This window comes from Malus sylvestris, chromosome 16, assembly GCF_916048215.2.
Source record: "Malus sylvestris chromosome 16, drMalSylv7.2, whole genome shotgun sequence".
NCBI lineage: Eukaryota > Viridiplantae > Streptophyta > Magnoliopsida > Rosales > Rosaceae > Malus > Malus sylvestris.
In genome coordinates, this window is record NC_062275.1 from 5,393,976 (window position 1) to 5,414,949 (window position 20,974).

Genomic DNA, 20,974 nt, shown 5'->3' on the forward strand with positions numbered 1-20,974 from the left:
TTCTCGATTTAAGGTGTGGTAGTTATTTGGAGCAAGGGCAGCATATCCTTTCCGGCAACTGCGTGTGCCTAACCACAATTGATAGTAGAAAGAGGCAAAGGGTTTGGCAAGACTTATACTCGAAGCGTTCGTCATATCCATCAATTACTATCTTATGAGTTTTGACAAATGCGTATTGTATGTATATCAAACTAGTTCAGGCCAATGACACGACCTTACCACTTCAATTTGTTATATCAAAGAGTTGTTAAAGATAAGTACGAGTACGATATTCAATAACTGATTTCAAATTCACGCATTTATTTATGTTACATTTCATCGGGTTATGCGATGATTTTAATTGTGGATGCATTGTGAGCTACAAATGCAAAAATCGTCATTATCAACTTGTGCACATGCAAGACCGACCTTATGATTGCTCTTTAGGGGTACTCATGAGTACACGAGCCTTTTCGAAGCCTCTAATTTTATTTCAAATTCTCACATTTATTTAGGGATAAAAAAATACTCTATGCATGCATGCAAGTAGTGGCAAATCCAAAATTCAAACTTTGGGAGGTCCCAATGTTACAAGTTTAAGTTTTTTAGATAGAAACAGAACGCGAAATCTTCAAAAAGATTCAATTTATTCACTAGCATTTCGTTGAACACTTGGTATGCTAGTTATCGTCAGCTTAACCAAGTTGCGCACATGTTAAAAGATATTGACCCATGCAGAAGCAATATGATGAGTGCTATTGAGAGAACTTGTCAAGTGTTGTCGAAGCGCTATGCGAGAGGCATTTCGTCAAACACTTGGTGGGCACAAAAAAGACATGTACCAAACATTTGAAGGGTCTTCAAAAGACTTTCAAATGTATTTCTCGAACTCCAGGTAATCCTAGAACCACCTTGTCCCAACACACATCCGTCACTGCGTGCAAGAAATTGATCCTGATTGTCGTCCATTCATTCGAATGGTGATCATAACAGTCAATACATTACAAGTTCTGCATACATCAACGATCAAGATCAACATGCGCATGTATGATTTACCTTAGTCATGCTCTCATGCATATATACAATGGATATTGTTGATATTTTTTTTCCAACACGTGAGAAATACATTTTAGTCAGGGAAAGGAAAGTACTGCTGAGAAGTGGTCCTAGGTTATATCATATACTCGAGCAACAGACAAGCACACTTACTAAGTAGAAATGCGCATGTAATGGGAATCTTATTTTACCCGAAAAGCATCTGCCCAATATTGCATGCACACCTCTATGGGGTGGTTTGGGAGTGAGGTGATTAAAAAAAAAGCACCCATGAAAAAAAGCTGTGAGGGTTTTAGGCGTTTGGTAAACTGAAAAAAAATGGCTTATTTTGGAAGCTGCTGTGAGAATAAGCTGAAATCAAAGGAAAAAGCTGAAGCTGCTATTTGCAGCTTTGGAAAACTGGCTTTTTTTTTTCAAAGCACACGGAGCTACAGTGCTCCTTTAATGAAAAGACCCACTATCAGACTGCTTTTTTTTTTCCAAAAGCACTTTTACAAAAAAGTTTACCAAACACTCTGCTGATTTATTTCACAGCCGCTTATTCTCACAGCACATACGCTTATTCTCACAGTAGCTTTTTTTCAAAGCACAGCAATACCAAACCAGCCCTATATATATCTATGTACATATATTTGCACGTGGAGTATGCCAAATTGGAAGCTTTTTTTGGTGAGTGCCAAAATTGCTGTCACTGATTCTTTTCCTCCAGAGGGGTAATGATTCTCTGTCAAAGTTGGTTTGGAATAGAATTCCAAACCGATTGAGATAAATTGGAATGGAAGGCTCCCTACTTTCTTTCAACTTAACTGATCATTTAAGGTTGCAGACTAGATCCTTTATTGCAGTGACGAAAAGTAATGATGTTTATGCATCTTAGTGCAAGTTTGATTTCCACAAATTTCTTCCGCTTGACAACCAACAATTAAACTCACTAATGCGACTGTTTGTAAAAAAAAAAAAAGATAATTTAATATATTTTTTATTTGCTCGTAAGTCATTTTACAATAAATTTTAATCAAAACGTTTTTAATTCTTTTTGTCAAATGCGATTGTAAAAGTTTTTAAATCGTCGTAATTAATAATGAGTGTTTTATAGTATATAATTGGAAAAATATGGGATATCATTTGGTTAAAATATATGACATAAATTCATAAATGAACGTTTGATATAGTGACACACAATCTTTACGATATTTAGAGGAAATTCTTATGTTCAAATTTGACCAACTCTATCATTAAAAAAAGGGAGTTTTAACAAAAACACTTTCGGTACTGTTCACTTTTAACGAAAAACCACATTTATACCTTTCATTGGTATTGTTCACTATATTTTTAAAAAGAGCTTTTCATTAAAAGAGAAGTTTTTTTGAATTTTTCGTAGTTTTCCTTTAAAAAAAAACCCTAAAAACATACATCCACTAATGATATTTGGATACTCCTAATGTAAATATTTGGTTAAAGATTGAGTTAGATGAGTTGAAAAAATAAACATCTAATTTCAAAAAAAGGGAACCGCAACGTTTCCTTTTTGGGAAACAACGATCATGATAGGCCAGTTAAGGGGGGCCTCCATGTTGTCCAATCTTCCAAAAATGGTCCCAATTATCCCCTAATCTAAAACTACAGATTTGTCGAATCTTTAATATTAATTAGACCTTTAACACACATCATAATCAGAACAATGATTAAACTACAGAAAACCCACTAACCCACCTTTTAGGAGATCATAAGCTACGTTATTCAAGCATTAAACAACCCTAATCCATGCACTTAATAATCAACATATCGTCACCCGAAACCTCAAACAAGAGAGTACATTGAACTTGAACTCGGCGCTAGCCAGCGAACACTTCAGCTTCACCCCATCTTTCATAACCCAAGATATACTGATCTTGTTAGGGATTAAATTTGACTGTCACAGTTTTTCGGTCCAATAATATAATATTTTGTATATGTTTTTTTTTTCCACATGTTGTTGCATTATTTGATCGTAAGGACATGTAAATTGGTCTTAAAAAAATTTGAATATTCTCCGTAGTAAGAAGTTTTTTCAATGCAACTTTTTCTTCATCAATGGGTACTAACGATTAATTCATGTTATAACACGTATCTTCTTTAGTAATAACATACATAGGTTGTAAAAGTGTTGTTACTCAAGCAGTTGAGAGCGTTTACATCGGTACTTGTAGTTTTTTATTGCAATGGCTCACCTCTGATATAGTCATGCTAATAAGTAAACATAGGCTAGTGACATATAATCTTGTAATCCATTTATATTTTAATACGTGAATAACGCCACACATGGTGGGAAAACTTTGGGTACACCGCCATAGTAATATTCCGTTTCAAACAATATATTCGTATCTTGAAAATTCTTATCTCACGTGATCGTATGACTAATGCTCCAAAGTGTCTCCCCACCGTCAATGTGATTGACAGGGATCGTACTTTGATCGGACGGTGGAGAAGCGAGGAGAAGGTTTACAAAAAGAAGAGTGAGAGAGAAGGGAGGGGGAAGGAGGGCATGAAAGGAAAGGGACAGAGAAACGCTGGAGGCTCCGAGAAAAGCTCTCACTGCAAGTGAGTTCGCTTCGCAGCTCCCGAGGTCGCTGTCGATGAAAAAAACAAGTGCCTTGCGTGTCGTGAAATTGTGAGGAGGAGAAGGCGCAGCGGAAGACAAAAGAAATAGTAAAACTCTCCAGTACGCAGTAGGCATTGTGCGCACCAACCTCCACTGTCCAAGGAGATCAAGCACAGCACCAAACACACACTCTCTCTCTCTCTACATCTATCGACTTTGAGATTTATTTGAAAGAACTATTTGAATCCGGCGAATGCGAACGTTAATCCGAATCCAAACCCGAACTTGAACCGGATCGGAGTGTGAAAATGGATCCGCCGACGCTCGTAAACGAGTGCTCGTTCTCCAACGCCAATGCGACGTCGTTTCTCTCTGAGATCTGGCCGCTCCCGATGAACGGAAGCGGCGCGAGGGCCGGAGACTCCGGAGGAGCTTTGGGGCTGCGGAGGCCGAACTTCTCGCAGAGTTTCGCGCAGTTTGGGGACGTCTCGGGTGCGATTCGGGACGTCTTGGCCGGTAGTGATCCGAATCCGATGAGCTTGGATCACCGAGGCGGCGGAGGGCATGGCGGTGCCGCGAGGAAAAGGCGCGAGGCCGACGACGAGTCTCCAAAAAGCAGTGGCAATATTGGCGCGGTATTTCTATTGTTTCTTCATTCAATATATAATTCAATTGTTTATTTACTTAAAACTCTGATTAGCTTTTTGCTAATTATAGCAAACTATTTCTGTTTACTTTGTGTTTAGTGATTTTCTTTGAAATTTCTAATGGTTGTATTTGAAATTTCTATATCTACACATGTGTAATTGGAATTAGTCCTCTTCTTTAATTGAACAATTTCTAAATCTGCATATTTTTGTTCCAAATTTTGTCTTGGCAGAGTGATTGTGATGGGAAACGGCTTAAAACATCAGCTCGCTGCAGAGATGAGAGTGCTCGCGAGTCGAAAGCCGAAGCGGAAACCAGCTCAGGCAAGCCGGCGGAGCAAAACGCTCAGCCGCCTGATCCGCCTAAGCAGGACTACATACATGTCCGAGCTAGAAGGGGTCAAGCTACTGATAGCCACAGTCTTGCAGAAAGAGTAATTTACTTCATTTGTCCAAGTCCAATATTTTCGAGCGATATTATGAACTACTCTAATTTACGAGACCTGAAATTGAGCTCTAGGTTGTTAATGTCAGCTACTTTATAGTAAGGGCTAAAATTTGAGAAACGGGACATGAATAAAGCACTTATGATCCATAACATTCTCTTTTGTTCACATAACACCATCGTCGATTTTGGTTGAATTTTCGATCAATCTTCTTGAGCTATTAAATGATGGACACTGATTGAAAATTTGGAATATATGGTTGACAGGCTAGAAGAGAGAAGATAAGCGAGAGGATGAAAATCCTCCAAGATCTGGTCCCTGGTTGTAACAAGGTAGGGTATGGCCATCCTCTTAATAAATTCATCTACTAGTCAACAACCAATTGCATCTCAATGTGTTCGAAATAGCGCTACTGGAATTTTTTTCGGTTTTTATTTTTACCGAGTTGGTTTCCGCCTTGGATTAACATGTAGAAAACTGCTGATATGGTAAGTTATCCGATTCAGGTTATTGGAAAAGCACTTGTGCTTGATGAGATAATTAATTACATCCAATCGCTACAGCGGCAGGTTGAGGTATGAATATGTTTATAATTTGCAGTCGTTCTTCATTTTTACTATGAATTTTTCAACATGCAACTTAGGCTCGAGCACTGTCCATGTTCGGGATGTTGCAGTTCCTGTCGATGAAGCTTGAAGCAGTTAATACAAGAATGAACCCTGGAATTGAGGCGTTTCCTTCTAAAGATGTAAGTCTATAGGTTATGTGCAGTTGTTAAGAGTTTAAAATCGCTTTCACCTCGCTTCTTTCTCTCTGAGTGCTTCATCGTAGTACCTTCTTGTTTTCTTTTTCCAACTTTTTTCCATATGCCATGGATTATTGCACACATCAAATTCATCAGTCTAAACATGTACATGTCAGTAGTCTTATTTGAAAGTCGGTAAAGTAAAACCGAAGCAGTATGACAACCAAAGTTCCTTGATTACTTCTTTACTTGATGTGAAGTTGCCAGTCTATGTTGTTATCCATCGTTGTCCATTTTAATGATGGAAAACCAGATTTCTGTGTTTTGAAAGTTTCTGTCAACATTTTGGACCACAGTTTCGTTCTCTTTCATCAGAACTCTGTTCACATTCACGCACGCATTTCTCCTAGATGAAGCTACCATATCGATCACAATAGGAATTCATGAGTTAAAAGTCCAAGTTATTGGTGAATGTGAATCTTATGTTGGGTTAAGAAACAAAAGCTGAAAAATACGGATGTGTTGGTGGGAGTTGATTCATTCCTCTATTTTACGGACTGCCATTCTCATAACAGATCAATTTTATCATTTCAGTTCGGTCAACAAACATTCGATAATGCTGCAATGGCTTTCAGTACACAGCCTCCCAGGGAATATAGCCGCGGCAATTCACCCGAGTGGTTGCATATGCAGGTTGGTGGTGGTTTCAATAGAACAACATAGCCTAGAAAACTCGTCTTCAGATTTGGAATAAAGGCAAAGGGAACGCTTCCTCCTTCAGTAGCTGTTTAAAAAAGTATACCGCGTTATTAAATCAACGAAGACACTCTCACATCCTACATCAGGCATGGAGCTGTGATTATTTCCGTCAACGATGCTGCTGCTTAAGTTAGTAATGTAACTAAACATCTCCATCTGTTTCTGTGTTGAAAAACCGAACTTTTAACTTCGTATATCATCACGCCTCTATAGCAGGCTACATATTCTTCTCCGTATAAATACCGAAACAAAACCCCCCGGGACAATTAGTAATGTTCTTGTAAAGAATGCTGCTTGTTCTATATTTTCGATGCTCTCGTCACGTCTTGTGTAAACGTTGATATAACATTGATGATTTGTTATTAAGCTGAAACAAGATTAAGGTCGTACCCAGTGCACAAGGCTCCCGCTTTACGCAGGGTCTGGGAGAGGTGAATGTCGGCTAACCTTACCCCCATTTATGGAGAGGCTGCTCCAAAGTCTCGAACCCGAGATCTACCGCTTCTAAGCTGAAACAAGATTAATTAAATAAAATTAGTTAAGCCTCTGCTTTCTGGAAGCCTATTTTTCTCGCTGGGATATAATGTTTTTCAGCTTAGAACTTCAGCTACCATCCTTTTAGGGCTGGTTTGGTATTGCTGTGCTTTGAAGAAAACCTACTTTTGCTGTGTTGTGAGAATAAACAGCTGTGAAATAAAGCAACAGAGTGTTTGGTAAATTTTTTTGTAAAAGTGCTTTTGAAAAAAAAAAGTAGTATTATAGTGTTTGGTAAACTTTTATGTAAAACAAATGTGAAAAAAAGTCGGTTTTTCAAAGTTGGGTTTTGCAGCTTCTTGTTTTTGGTTTTTTTTTTCACCAAAAACTATGAAAAAAAGCTGAAGCTGAATGTTTACCAAACACAAAAACAGCTCCCAGCTTTTTTTGATACCAGCTTTTTTTCAGAATCACTTAAGTAACAAACCAAGTCTTAATTTGATGTAAATACCCACTGAGTAGTGAGTACAGGGAAAAGGCATTGACGTGGGAGAGCATATCTGTTTTCTTACATCGATTTACAAGTTGGGCCTACTGACAAAGAAAAGGGAGACAATTGTTAGGCCCAAAGCCTAACAAACGAAAGTTGCACAAAGAAGTTGGCCTCGTAACAAATAAATGAGAAATTCAATTTTATTGTTCATAAGCGTTTTTCATACAAGTAATAGGGCAAATAGAATTCAAAACTTGTAACTTCGACTGTAAAAATTAATGCTCTTATTTAATTGAGGTTTCATGAGATTTAAGATAAGGCTTTTGCAACAAATTGTAGACCAAAATAGTCACAGGCAAAGGTAATATTTTACTTGACATTTTTAGTTAAATCACATGAATATGATGGAAATTTTACTAAATGTTATAGACCCATATTACGTAGTGGGACTGCGGGTTGCATATAAGTTCATTATTTTTAAAGGAGTAATGTTAGTAAGGTCAGATTTTTTAAACCAAATGATGTGTATATAGATGATTGAATTATTAATTAAGTGTCGATTAACATGCTTGTTTCTTATTGGTGACATCTCATTTGGTTTGTAAGTTCATTTAAAAATTTGATCTCTCTAGCATTATTCTTTTAAAAAAATATATATATATTTATAAAAAATAAAAAAAATAAAAAAATTTGCCACAATAGGTGATTATGAAAAATTTAAAATAAAAAAAAATGATAAAATAGTATTCTATTTTAAATTTATTAGATGATGAGTTTTGACTGAACTGTAGTGCCATTCAGTAAAATCTAATAGCAGGCCGAGTCTCACACAAGTTTTTCTTGGTGGCAAGAGGCTTGTAAATACAAAAATAAAAAGGTTTAAAAATGCTATTAAGATCTCGTTTGTATGTGCTTTTAAAATGATTGAAAGCGTTTTTGATGAAAATATTTTTGAAAATAATACTTAGTAAAAATGTTAGTAAATCCTGGAAAATCACTTAAAGTGCTTACTGGGAGAAGCAAATAACTGATGCTTCTTATAGAAAGCACTTAAAATGCTTTTGGAATCCAAAAATATTTTCTTTAAAAGTGTTTCCAATCATTTTAAAAGCATATCTAAACGATTCCTAAATCATCTTATAAAAAATGGTATTAAATTAAATGTGCCTCATAAAATCTAACGTAAAGGGGTAGTTAGAAAAGTCCGTCAACCGCCCCAGGACCTCCACGACCCGCGTCTTCTTCGGAGTCTGAACTAACCGTTACATATACCAACGGCGAACCAAACGACGCCGCATAGAAATTTAGGAGAACCAGGTCCTGCTTTGCGCTTAAGATATCGACCCTCCAAACACCACGCTCCCACCCGCGCGTCCAGTCACAGTCCTTCTCCTCGGTTCCTCACCAGTCACCACATCTAGAAAGCCGCCAGATCTCGCCATACGCGCACAGACTACTCGCGCTGAGAAATTACCTCGTTCATGGTCTTACGCGAAAAAGAAAATTCAAAGGAAAAAAAAAGGAAGAAAAATGGAAGCAGGTTTGAGGGGGCGTTGAATACGGACGCACTTCCTCCGGCACCGTTCGACGAAGCGTTTTGAACCACCGTTTACCGGCGAGAAATAGGGGAGTAGACGATTGAGGGTCCGATCGGAGATTATTCTTTGGAGACGACTCGTCGTTTGAGTTTGGATCGGGCCGAAGATGAGTGGATGGAATCGGTCCTCGAGAGGAGCGAGGCTGGGTGGTCGCAATTCGAGTTCGCAGCCCGAGTGGACGTCGACGACTCGGACGGTTCGGCTCGGGAGAGTCCAGCCACAGGCGCCGGGTCACCGCACTATTTTCTGCAACGATCGCGAGGCTAACATTCCAGTCAGATTCCCGGTAGGTGACTCGATTTTTCTACCTATTGTCCTCGTATTCTCCGTTTACTGTATTTTCTTTTTGGGTTCCGAGAAAATTAGGGAGAGAATATAATCGAAATTGAAATGTTGGATTGTTGATTTTCCTCAGTTAACGTCCAGGGAAATTGGACCTTCACTGCTTTCGTTATAATTTTTTTTTCTGTTGAATTAGTTGCGGTTAATTATTGTTGGTTTTTGGTGGATAGTGTGGTATTGAAGAGATTAGGGTTTCTGTAACGGAAAAAAAAAAAATTCAATGCTAAAAATGCTGTTTATGCTAAATGAAGCTTCCCCATGGTTCTAAGGAATGATCAATGTTCATGCAAAGCGCAATGCAGTTGTGGAAGTAAATTTAAGCTGCTTTAAGTGTTTGTGTTTTTCTAATTTATTTAATTATTTTTTGGATTTTGCTACCAACAAAAAGGAATAGAGATAGGCAAGAAAGATTATCCGCCTGTATAGAAGTATCAATGTGGGTAGTTTTCCGCTCATTGTCGTTGATTGAGGCTTCACTAGTGTTCTTTTAGAGTGTTAGGCTGTTAGCTGCCCACTTTTTATCTGGATCACAGAACAGTAGATTAGGATTTGGCCTAACAGAATCTAGAATAATTTTCTAGCACAGTGGATATTTTCAGGATTTTGTTTTAGCTCCACCTTGTACCATCAACAGGTTGTTTGACTATAAACCTATAGGATATATAATCTATGTTCTGTTATCCACTACTTTAAATCTTACACCGTTTTGTTTGTATACGGTTTTAACTATTATGCGTTCAATTGTTCCAGGGGAATTCTATATCAACTACAAAGTACAACTTCTTTACTTTTTTGCCAAAAGGACTCTTTGAACAGGTAATTCACGGGCCTTTGAACTACGTAGATGAATATGGTTATATTAGAATGTAAAGTTATAATATGATTCGGTGCGGCAATTTCTGACCCAACCAAATAAGAAGTTAGAACCAGAGCTTGTGTACTAAATCTTATTATGGTTGTTTTGGAGCATTGACAACTAGACTGGATGGATAAGAAAAGTTTATAGGAGATGCATTCCCTTGGTGGATAAAGTTGGAAATCTTAAAATTAAGGGCAATTTCAATGAATAAAACAAATTGACTAGAGTTGCCAACACCTATGATTTTATTTTTTTATGGTCCTGAGAAATTCTTTGTTTACACTGACAGTTCAGGCGGGTAGCTAACCTGTACTTTCTTACAATCTCAATTCTATCAACAACGCCAATCAGGTATTTTAACTTTATTTGGTTTGTTACTTATCTTGTAATGTTATATTACAAAGTCTTAACATGAAAACCTGTATATGTGTTGGGTAGAACCTTTATGAAGGGGAAAATGCACCTGAGTATAAGAGATGCCAGTTTTATTTGTTTATGTTTTTGCATTCAGTTATGCACATTATTAAGTGGAAGTTTGTTTTTAGTTTCCGAACATAAAAGAGAGATGTTTGCACCCTATTTTCTTCAGTTTGGGTTCTTTTATTTGTTATTAGCACACTTACGTGCACTTTGGAAATATTGCTTACAAATTTGCTTTGGCATCACTGAATCTGAAGGGTACTGACTACAACTGATTCACTGTAATAATTTATAATAGTTGTTAAATTCTAAGCATAACGTTTCCAAGTATGTGTAATATTGCAGTCCTGTGCATCCTGTAACCAATGTGGTCCCTCTGAGTTTGGTGCTTTTTGTTTCTCTTGTTAAGGAAGCATTTGAGGATTGGGTGAGTACCAGTCTGCTTATTATATCCTGCAGCCTTGATTTTTACCTTTTTTGTTTTTCTGTATTTCCAATATCAACTCTCTCTCTCTCTCTCTCTCTCTCTCTCTCTCTGTGATAGCTGTGGTTTGAAGTTTTATCTATCATTTTTATGCAGTTAAGTATGAAACTGAGGACGAATGTTTAACTATGTATCTTTTTATTTTGAATTTATGTTAAACAGAAGCGCTTCCAGAATGATATGACCATAAATAATGCTTCTGTTGATGTCTTGCAAGATAAAAAATGGGAAAGTATTCCCTGGAAAAAGTTGCAGGTTGGAGATATTGTCAGGGTGAGTGTACTTCTTACTTAAGTTTCCTTTTGGAAATGCATTTGATGTGCCATAATATGATATATGCACTTCTATAAGGTTATTGTGTTATCCTGTAACATGGATATCAGTTGTAACTTCTGTGGATGATGATAGTTGTTGCATGTTGTAAAACCTTACCCACCCAACCCTGGGGCAGAAAAAAAGATTCCCATTTATTATATAAGCATTTGAGCACCATCTCATTTTCACCTTATGGTGCATCTATTCATTTTCTGCTGATTGTTTTTCTCCAGTTTATCGTATTATTCATTTACCCTTCCATTCCCATCATTGTTTATTGCACATTAGAACTTTGTAGGCTTGTGAATTATCGTATCCGAGCATCCTTTATTAAAAACTCTGTATTGGGAGGTTTTGCTCTGTCATATTATATTTTGATATTTTTCTATGGATAAACAAGTCTCCATAATGATTGGCACTATTGACAACCCAATTATGTGGGAATTGATTTTTCTTTGTGGGAACAAGGTTGGCGGGGGACAGAAACTACTCAGTGCTGCAGTTCAGCTGATGCGTGGTCTAGTTGGCATGTTGATTATGTGTGCATACATGACCATGCGATAGTTGAATTGGCACTATAGCAGAATAGAGATTGTTGCTATCAGAGAGGTTTTGTCCTGTTGATGATGTGTGCAAAGTGCAAACATGACCATGTGATAGTTGAATTGGTTGGAAGTGCTCTTTAATTGTAACTGTTCAATGTGATGATGTTTTTAAATAAACTTGGTCTTGTGATGGCTGAGAAGGTTGGAAATTCCCATTAGTTGTAACTTTTCATCTCTCCCACTCTTGCTCTTTCCTTGCTGTCCAAAGTTTTAGAAACATGGAATTGAGTAACGCTTTATATGGTTATGATGATTTTTTTTTTTCTTTCTTGCAAGCAGAAGATATTTGATGCATATTGTCCTGGATGTTTGCTGTTTTTCATTTAAAATTTTGAATTGTTCTGTTTATATATTTGCATGTTGTTTCCATTCAAAAAGGAATTTTATTTGGCACTACCTAGAACCTGATGTTTTTGTATTGGTTTCAGATCAAGCAGAATGGATATTTCCCTGCAGATCTGCTTTTTCTTGCTGGTACAAACCCCGATGGTGTCTGCTACATTGAGGTCTTTGATTCTTTCATCTCTTTTAATTTTTAAATATTCAGTCGTGCCATGTTTAACATGGATGGACTCACCCTTTTTCAAAATAAATAATAAGTGAAATTTGTTTTTGTTATTTTATTTATTTATTTATTTTTTTTTGTAACAGACTGCAAATTTGGACGGGGAAACTAATTTGAAGATCCGAAAAGCATTAGAAAAGACTTGGGATTACTCGTCTCCTGAGAAAGCATCTGAATTCAAAGGTTTAGTATTTCCTGTTAACCTGCCATTCAGCATGTCTTTATAATTGTACATTCATATACTTGAGTGTTCTTCAAACAATGATTTAAGTAATCTTGTTAAATGCGATGGGTGTGAAATTTGATTGCTAAATTGACAAGTCATTTGTTGCAGTTGTGATGATTCTGATGAATGCCTTACTGATGAACTTTAATGCCTAATTGCAGGAGAAGTGCAGTGTGAACAACCTAATAATTCATTGTACACCTTCACTGGAAATCTCATTATTGACAAGCAGACGTTACCTCTATCTCCAAACCAACTTTTGCTGCGAGTATGATATTGTTTTTGTTTCTCAGTATTGGAATTTATTTTAGAACGTGATTTTAATAGCTTCTCATGGATTTGCACTCATTTTTGCTGTACAGTTACTTGTAGCTGATAAAAATGGTCTACATTTAACAATCTTGCATATCAATTTTCTGTGGAACTAGTTGGTGTGCATGAATTTTTTTTTGTCAATTACTAATTATAGAGTTGTGAACCATGTTAATCTTTGTATTATTGATCCCTAATGGTCTTGTATTGTTTGTTTGATTTGATTTCGGCTCTCCTATATACCTGTGAAATTGACCTGGAAAACTCATTGGAATTGCGACTTTGCTATATTTTTACAGGGTTGCAGTCTCAGGAATACTGAATACATTGTTGCGACTGTTATATTTACAGGTCATGAAACCAAGGTATGTTATCAAGAAGTGGAGTAAATTAAATGCCTCTACTTTTAACTCCCACCCTTTATGTTTACATATGTAGAGTGTAGTAAACGTGAATTCTTGGATCAGTTTCCTTCTGTCTGTCAGTGTTCTTACTTCAGTAGATGTTTGTGACTCGGATTCCCTGTCAGAAAAAAGTACTGTGCTATCGTCTTACACATGCTTTTTTTACATGTCCCATTCCTCTTAGTTGTTTCTCTTTGATTCCGAAGGGTATCAAGTCCTTAATTTTATAATATGTTTCATGTGTGTTATAAGAAGCTACTTGCATTTCCATCTTATCCTATTGGTACCCACCCTTTTCCCTCCCCCTCCTCCTTCATTTTGTATATTCTGTCCATACTTATGAATTATTAGTAATCTTCTATTTTGGTTAAATTGCAGGTTATGATGAATGCCATGAATGTTCCTTCGAAAAGAAGTACACTGGAGAGGAAACTTGACAAACTGATACTCGCACTTTTTGCTTTTCTCTTTATGTTGTGTTTGATTGGAGCTATTGGCAGGTTTGAGAATATGCTTTCCTGTAATTTGATTGTGTATTTTCCTTTGAAATTTATATTGCCACTCAAATTCTTTACATGATTTTTTTTCCACATCATGATGATGTTTTTGGTTTATGAAATTCTATAGTGGTGTATTCATCAACGACAAGTACTACTACTTAGGTCTCCGGGGGAAAAAGAATGCCGGCTCGTCATACAGCTCATTTGACCCTAATAACCGTTTTCTGGTAACATTCTAGCTTCAGCAGAATAATTGTTGTAGAGTGGATTTCTTTGAGTAATTCATGTTGTACTATACCTTTTTGCTTATATTGTTTATCGGTCTTATAGGTTATCCTTCTGACGATGTTTACCCTCATTACTTTGTACTCAACAATAATCCCTATTTCTCTTTATGTTTCCATTGAGGCAAGTTTCTTCGCTAGATGATGCATCTGCCTACAACTTAAATGTATAATGCTATTTTTGATGGGTAGAAAATTCTACTAAAATATTTTATGGATTGCAGATGATCAAATTTATCCAGTCTACCCAATATATCAATAATGACTTGCGTATGTACCATGTCGAAAGCAATACCCCTGCTTTGGCTAGGACTTCAAATTTGAATGAGGAACTTGGACAGGTAAGTTAAATCCCAACTGGCATTCTAATAGCACAAGGTTTTTTTCTCTCTAATTTATTCTGGGGAAAACAATTATTTGTTACTATTTTTGTTTACTTTGTAATGTTATTACTATTTATCACAGTTAGTAACATGAAAAATATCACAGTTAGTAACGTGAAAAATACTTACTGCATTAGTCGGCAACTTTTAAAATAATACTGTAAAAAATTCGGTTGATACTTTTAACTAATATTTATTTAAAAATTTTATACATTTTTATCGGGGAGCCTTGTTGGTTTGGGTCTTCCTTTATTTATTCAATATGTTAAAATACGGGTAGAATGCTTGAATTTTATATGTATATTAACAAATAATGTGTGAAAATAATGTGTTTTAAACATGAAAAGTACGTGTATTGTATGCTGGAGTTTAAAAAAACGTACAATTTAATGAATCATTAATACGTGTACAGAAAACGGAAGTTTTTTTTTTAAACAGGTGGTGTACAAGACTCGAATTTTCTAACTATGCTATTTATTACTTTCTCTGCGCAATTAGAAAAATTTGCACTGTTTTATTATAACTGAGGAATGTTTTTATTGAAATCTTTTATCAATTTGCTTTTATAATGCTTTTATTAATTGTGACAGTCTATCCTTTGGTCAGGTGGAATACATCTTTTCTGATAAAACTGGAACTCTAACAAGAAACTTGATGGAGTTCTTTAAGTGTTCAATTGGAGGGGAGGTCTATGGAACTGGTATCACTGAAATTGAAAGGGGAATAGCAGAGCGGAATGGTATAAAACTTGATGAGGTATTTCTCTCTCTCTCTCTCTCTGTATACACATATATATATACATTATATATGTATGATATAATTATTTTATATATGAGATAGAAAATTTCCCTCTTAATGAAGTTATGATTTCACTGTTCCTTAAAGGGGTACAATTCAGGCAATGCAGCCCATGAGAAGGGATTTAACTTTGATGATCCTAAGCTTATGCGAGGAGGTTGGAGGAATGAGCCTAATCCTGATCTTTGTAAGGTAGATTTTTTTATTTGTTAGAAGTATATTGAAATATTTTCATCATCGTTACTGAGGTGTGGAGCTACATGCAGCATGCTAAATGTGGGAAGTTCTTTTTCTTCTTTTGTTTTAGGGGATTATTATGATGGCTGTTTGCACTCTGTTGTAGTTTTTCTCTTTGCATCTTGTTTTACGGGTCTGTAGGGTTTATTGGAGTTTATTTTCTTAGAGGGAATTCCACACAGGATTGTTCTTGCAACGGCTGAATTAGTTTCTCTGATTGTCTAACGTACCAGGAAGGCATATTATAATACTTATATTGATAGATTTTGTTCTATTGGTAGGAATTCTTCAGATGCCTTGCTATATGTCACACGGTGCTTCCTGAGGGTGATGAGTCCCCGGAAAAAATCATATATCAAGCTGCATCCCCTGATGAGTCTGCTTTGGTAATTGCTGCAAAGAACTTCGGCTTCTTCTTTTACAGGTATACACTTCTCAGTTCTGTCCTATTGACTGGGATTGCTATTGTCATACTTATCTATATTTCAACTTTTAAGCCACATAGTGACAGATGTGTGAAGGGAGGTTCAGTTTCACATCCTATAACACCAACCTTTTTTTATTTGATCCATGAATTTGTTTCCATCCTATCTATATTTCAAATGTTTGAATGGTGTCTATTTATTTGTGCTAATAAAATGTTGCTCTCCATTCTTTTTCTGGTTCTGCTAGAAGTGCTTTGAGAGAGCTGTTATCAGTTAGTCTAGCTTAATTTAAAGTTGATATCTTCCTTTTTCTCAGACGTACACCGACAACAATTTATGTGCGTGAATCTCACACTGAGAAACTCGGTAAAGTCCAAGATGTGTCTTACGAGATTCTCAATGTACTTGAATTTAATAGGTGGGTTATGTCCTTGAACACATTTGTTCACTTTTATTTTTTGGGCAACGTACTTGTATAATTTCATGGTTGATTAACTTAACATTTATTGCAATTTCTATTGATTAACTAGTACGAGGAAGCGTCAGTCTGTTGTATGCCGTTACACGGATGGCAGGCTTGTTTTGTACTGCAAGGTAATACCGTATTGAGGCTTTTATATTTGATGAAAACTGCTGAGCAGTTGGCAAATAAATTAACATTATGTCAGGAACCTGTTATTGACAGGGTGCTGATAATGTAATCTACGAGAGATTGGCAGATGGACAAGGTGATTTGAAAAAAGTATCTAGGGAACACTTGGAATTTTTTGGATCTGCTGGATTACGTACTCTTTGCCTGGCCTATAGAGATTTAAGTCCTGATACATATGAAAGCTGGAATGAGAAATTTATTCAGGCTAAATCCTCTCTAAGGGATCGTGAAAAGAAGTTGGATGAGGTATGTTCTGTTGAATCTGGTTTTGTTAGTATAGAGGTGTCACTTTCGAGATTTGGTATGAACTGTTATAACTTCATTACCTTTATTTCTTTGAGTCGTTTTCTGTTTTATTCTTCTATGCAGCCATTTCGATTTTGTTTTAACAACCAACACCCCTCCCCCCTCTTCTCTCTCTCATTATTTATTGATGTTGATATCAATCATTGAAAATAATTTTGAAATCAATGAAGGTGGCAGAACTCATAGAGAAAGATCTCATTTTGATTGGATGCACTGCCATTGAAGACAAGCTTCAAGAAGGAGTTCCAAATTGCATAGAGACTCTATCAAGAGCTGGTATTAAGATTTGGGTGCTAACGGGGGACAAGATGGAAACTGCAATAAATATAGCTTATGGTGAGTTGGTATCTTGTGAGAGCTGGGGCTTCTTTATTCCCTTCACCTTTGTTCACTCACCATCACTCTTTCGGTCTCTCTCTCTCTCTCTCTCTCTGATATCATTATCTTTTTTTCTTTTTTTTTTTCCTTAAATTTGCTGCAGCATGCAATTTGATCAACAATGAAATGAAACAGTTCATTATCAGTTCAGAAACTGATTTGATTAGGGAAGTTGAGGACAGGGTAAGCAAAAAGTTATTAGCTCACATATAGCCTTTACATACATTAGAAATCACCATCAACCACGATATTTTCCACTTACATATACTTTCTGATTATGGTGTTAGGGAGACCAAGTGGAAATTGCACGTGTCATTAGAGAAGAAGTAAAAAAACAACTGAAAAGGTGCCTTGAGGAAGCGCAGCACTATCTTTACAGTGTGTCTCACCCAAAACTAGCGCTTGTAATAGATGGGAAGTGCTTGATGTATGCCTTAGACCCCATTCTACGAGTGACGCTGCTGAACTTGAGCTTGAATTGTAACTCAGTTGTTTGCTGTCGAGTTTCCCCTTTACAGAAAGCACAGGTGAGTTTTCCAATGGAATTTTGACTCTTAAGATTATGTGTTTGAGTAGTAAGCCTATGATGCAAATGGGATTGAATTATATAGGACCTTTATGAATTTCCATTTTATGAATCATGTGTGACAAAACATAAGTGTTTCTTATGTAAAATTTTCTGTTTAACATGGTTTAATTAAGGATGTAACGCTAAAATATCTGCACTAGAGAAGCATAAGGAAACGAGTTTTAGTTCTTAAAATTTTGTCGCTAATATATATAATATTTATGCAGTTTACTAAAAACATTGCCACTGTCTTCAGGTGACAAGTATGGTAAAAAAAGGTGCAAAGAAGATTACACTGAGCATTGGTGATGGTGCCAATGATGTGAGCATGATCCAAGCTGCTCATGTTGGCGTTGGAATAAGTGGGCAAGAAGGAATGCAAGCAGTGATGGCTAGTGATTTTGCTATTGCCCAGTTCCGTTTTCTTACTGATTTACTGCTTGTGCATGGACGGTGGTCGTATATTAGATTATGCAAGGTATGGATTTCTTGTAACTTTCAAAACTTTAACATAACATTTGTTGGGTGGTCTCGAGCTGACAAATCTTATTGCATTTTTCAGGTTATTACATACTTCTTTTACAAGAATCTTACGTTCACGTTGACTCAATTTTGGTTCACCTTTCAAACTGGATTTTCTGGTCAAAGATTCTACGATGATTGGTTTCAGTCATTGTATAATGTCATATTCACAGCCTTGCCTGTAATCATCGTCGGGCTTTTTGACAAGGTATTATATCTGTCCATACACTCAATAATACCTTTTTTTTTTTTTTTAAATTGCGCCTGGGAGAAATTATTGTTTGGGCCATTGCTTTTTTTGTGGATGCGGCGTATAAACTTTTTTTTTTGGTCAACTTCTGTTCTTTATCATCAGGATGTCAGTGCAGCCCTCTCCAAGAAGTACCCTGAACTATACAAGGAGGGAATAAGAAATGCATTTTTCAAATGGAGGGTTGTGGCCGTATGGGGCTTCTTCTCTGTTTACCAATCTTTAATCTTCTATTATTTTGTCACTTCCTCGAGTGATCGTGCTCAAAATTCATCCGGAAAGATGTTTGGACTTTGGGATGTCAGCACAATGGCCTTTACTTGTGTTGTAGTGACGGTCAACTTTCGTTTGATTATGATGTGCAATTCAATCACAAGGTGGCATTATATTAGTGTTGGAGGAAGCATTGCAGCGTGGTTTATATTTATCTTCATATATTGTATCATAGACCAGAAGGTGGGTCTTTTTTATCTTCGTATTTGGTTTGTTCGTTGAGATTTTGATTTGAGATATTAACTGATGCATTTGTACTGCAGAAAAATCTTTATTACGTCATATACGTCCTGATGAGTACCTTCTATTTCTACTTTACACTTCTGCTAGTCCCAGTTTTTGCACTTTTTGGCGACTTCGTTTACCAAGGGTAAGAAAATGAGATCTCTGTTGCAATCTGCAGCTTTTCAATAGGGGGAGGGGTGGTTTTCCCTTTGTTATTTGATTAATTAATCGATGCTTTTTGGATACAGGATCCAGAGATGGTTCTTCCCATTCGATTATCAAATAATTCAGGAAGTTCACAGGCATGAGCCGGAAGGTAGAAGCAGGGAAGATTTACTGGAAATCGGAAACCAGCTCACGCCAGCTGAGGCAAGGAGCTTTGCCGTAGCTCAACTCCCCAGGGAGGGATCAAAACACACTGGATTTGCTTTTGACTCGCCTGGATACGAATCATTTTTCGCTTCCCAGCTGGGAGTCCATGCCCCTCAAAAAGCATGGGATGTCGCTCGGAGAGCCAGCATGAAAAGGACACCGAAAAAGAAATAAACTGGATCAAGAAGATTTTTGTATAAATGATCGTTTCGACGTCGAGGCGTGTAGGAAAATTTGTAATTAGTTGTGCCATATCATCCGTAGTTCTAGCTCTTTTGATATATCCAGTATCCGTTTTATGTGTTGAGGAACTGTAGTGGTATGTCCAGGCTTGTCACGGTTGTACATTTACATGATGTAATTCAACTTAGAGAAGAACATTTCTTTTCCAGTGTAAGAGAAACCAAATTTCAACCATTTTTCGTTCTCGATCACTGTTTTCTCAATCGAGTTTGTATTTTTATCCTATAGTTTTCTCGAATCATTTTTCGCCTCATAATCTTCAGCATCCGCTGCATCAAGTTCTTGGGTTTTCGCTTATGAACCCTAACATTATATTTGGACGAAGAAATTTAAAATTACCAAGAAATTTTAAAATGACAAAAATTAAATTGACGGAATTTTATTTTTTAGAATTTGTGAATTTTTTTGTTTGGTTAGCCTAAAAGAACAATAGAATTGAAAATGGAATTTGTTATTTTTAAGTTCTCAATTATAGAAATTGGGAAATGATACCTATTTACATGGAATTTAAACTTGGGAATTGGAGGTTCCAAATTCCAAGTTTTTTTCCACGTGGAAATTCTAAATTTCTATGTTTATGAATCCAAACAAGAGAATTGGTGCATTTCAATTTACAAATTCTAACCTTTATCCAAATTTCAAGTTTATTTTTCTCATCCAAACATAATGTAAACTTATCAACATGATGCATCACATTGGCTCAACAATGCCGTCGTTTGACTTAAAAATGTGAAATTTCAATCAGGAAAAAGAGCAGATCAAAGGGATTTATCAATCAAAGCGTCTTTTCAAGTCTGGTTTGGGATTGTGGTGCTTTTATAAAGAAAGCAATTTATTAACAAATATGGAACATCAAATGTGTTTGGTAAAACAAAAAAAATGTGTTCTACCATGCTTCTAAAAAAAGTGTTTTTATTTTTTCAAAGCATAGTGATGGTGCCCGTTTAATAAAATTTTCAAATAACAAATATACCCTCACATATTTTACAAAATTACAATATTTGCCCTTACATTGTTCTCTTTGACAATTATTATATCACATTAAATATCATATATTTTTTAGGGAGGTGGATTGTCTGCCCTCCCATTTCCATACTCTTCTCACCCCCTCCTGTTTTGTGTGATCACGATTAAGTCACGTCAACATTTTATATTCCTATTACTTTTTGTTTTATTATTTTTATGAAAAAATCAATATAAAATATTGACGTGACTTAACCGTGACCACACAAACAGGAGGGGATGAGA

The 20,974-nt window shown here is 36.3% G+C and overlaps 2 protein-coding genes and 1 long non-coding RNA gene across 3 annotated transcripts; all 3 read left to right on the plus strand.

The window, feature by feature from the left end:
- Positions 1-1,266: 1,266 nt before the first annotated feature.
- On the plus strand, positions 1,267-6,775 carry LOC126606717 (uncharacterized). The gene is made up of 2 exons (XR_007617341.1): positions 1,267-1,338; positions 6,597-6,775. It is a non-coding gene; the product is annotated as an uncharacterized LOC126606717 (long non-coding RNA).
- LOC126606705 (transcription factor BHLH089-like) lies at positions 3,530-6,445 on the plus strand. Its single transcript, XM_050274094.1, has 6 exons — positions 3,530-4,251; positions 4,497-4,697; positions 4,976-5,041; positions 5,216-5,284; positions 5,386-5,457; positions 6,049-6,445. Exons 1-6 carry the CDS (start codon positions 3,925-3,927, stop codon positions 6,175-6,177), a joined length of 864 nt encoding a protein of 287 aa, XP_050130051.1. The 5' UTR covers positions 3,530-3,924; the 3' UTR covers positions 6,178-6,445.
- Positions 6,776-8,498: 1,723 nt separating the features above from the next.
- Positions 8,499-19,900, plus strand: LOC126606689 (phospholipid-transporting ATPase 3-like). The gene is made up of 27 exons (XM_050274072.1): positions 8,499-9,064; positions 9,871-9,936; positions 10,269-10,330; positions 10,745-10,826; positions 11,046-11,156; positions 12,232-12,309; positions 12,455-12,551; positions 12,756-12,862; positions 13,206-13,271; positions 13,689-13,810; positions 13,938-14,037; positions 14,141-14,218; positions 14,319-14,435; positions 15,084-15,233; positions 15,363-15,467; positions 15,794-15,936; positions 16,254-16,355; positions 16,468-16,531; positions 16,623-16,835; positions 17,066-17,231; positions 17,377-17,456; positions 17,561-17,800; positions 18,098-18,319; positions 18,404-18,571; positions 18,719-19,069; positions 19,150-19,256; positions 19,360-19,900. The coding sequence occupies exons 1-27, from the start codon at positions 8,885-8,887 to the stop codon at positions 19,655-19,657; spliced, it is 3,675 nt and encodes a 1,224-aa protein (XP_050130029.1). The 5' UTR covers positions 8,499-8,884; the 3' UTR covers positions 19,658-19,900.
- The last annotated feature ends 1,074 nt before the right edge of the window (positions 19,901-20,974 follow it).

Coding starts and splice junctions, on each gene's coding strand:
- LOC126606705 (XM_050274094.1), top strand. CDS start 3,925: ATGGATCCGCCGACGCTCGTAAACGAGTGCTCGTTCTCCAACGCCAAT. Junction 4,698..4,975: donor GCCACAGTCTTGCAGAAAGA/GTAATTTACTTC, acceptor TATGGTTGACAG/GCTAGAAGAGAGAAGATAAG. Junction 5,458..6,048: donor AGGCGTTTCCTTCTAAAGAT/GTAAGTCTATAG, acceptor TTATCATTTCAG/TTCGGTCAACAAACATTCGA.
- LOC126606689 (XM_050274072.1), top strand. CDS start 8,885: ATGAGTGGATGGAATCGGTCCTCGAGAGGAGCGAGGCTGGGTGGTCGC. Junction 10,827..11,045: donor AGGAAGCATTTGAGGATTGG/GTGAGTACCAGT, acceptor TATGTTAAACAG/AAGCGCTTCCAGAATGATAT. Junction 14,436..15,083: donor TGAATGAGGAACTTGGACAG/GTAAGTTAAATC, acceptor TCCTTTGGTCAG/GTGGAATACATCTTTTCTGA.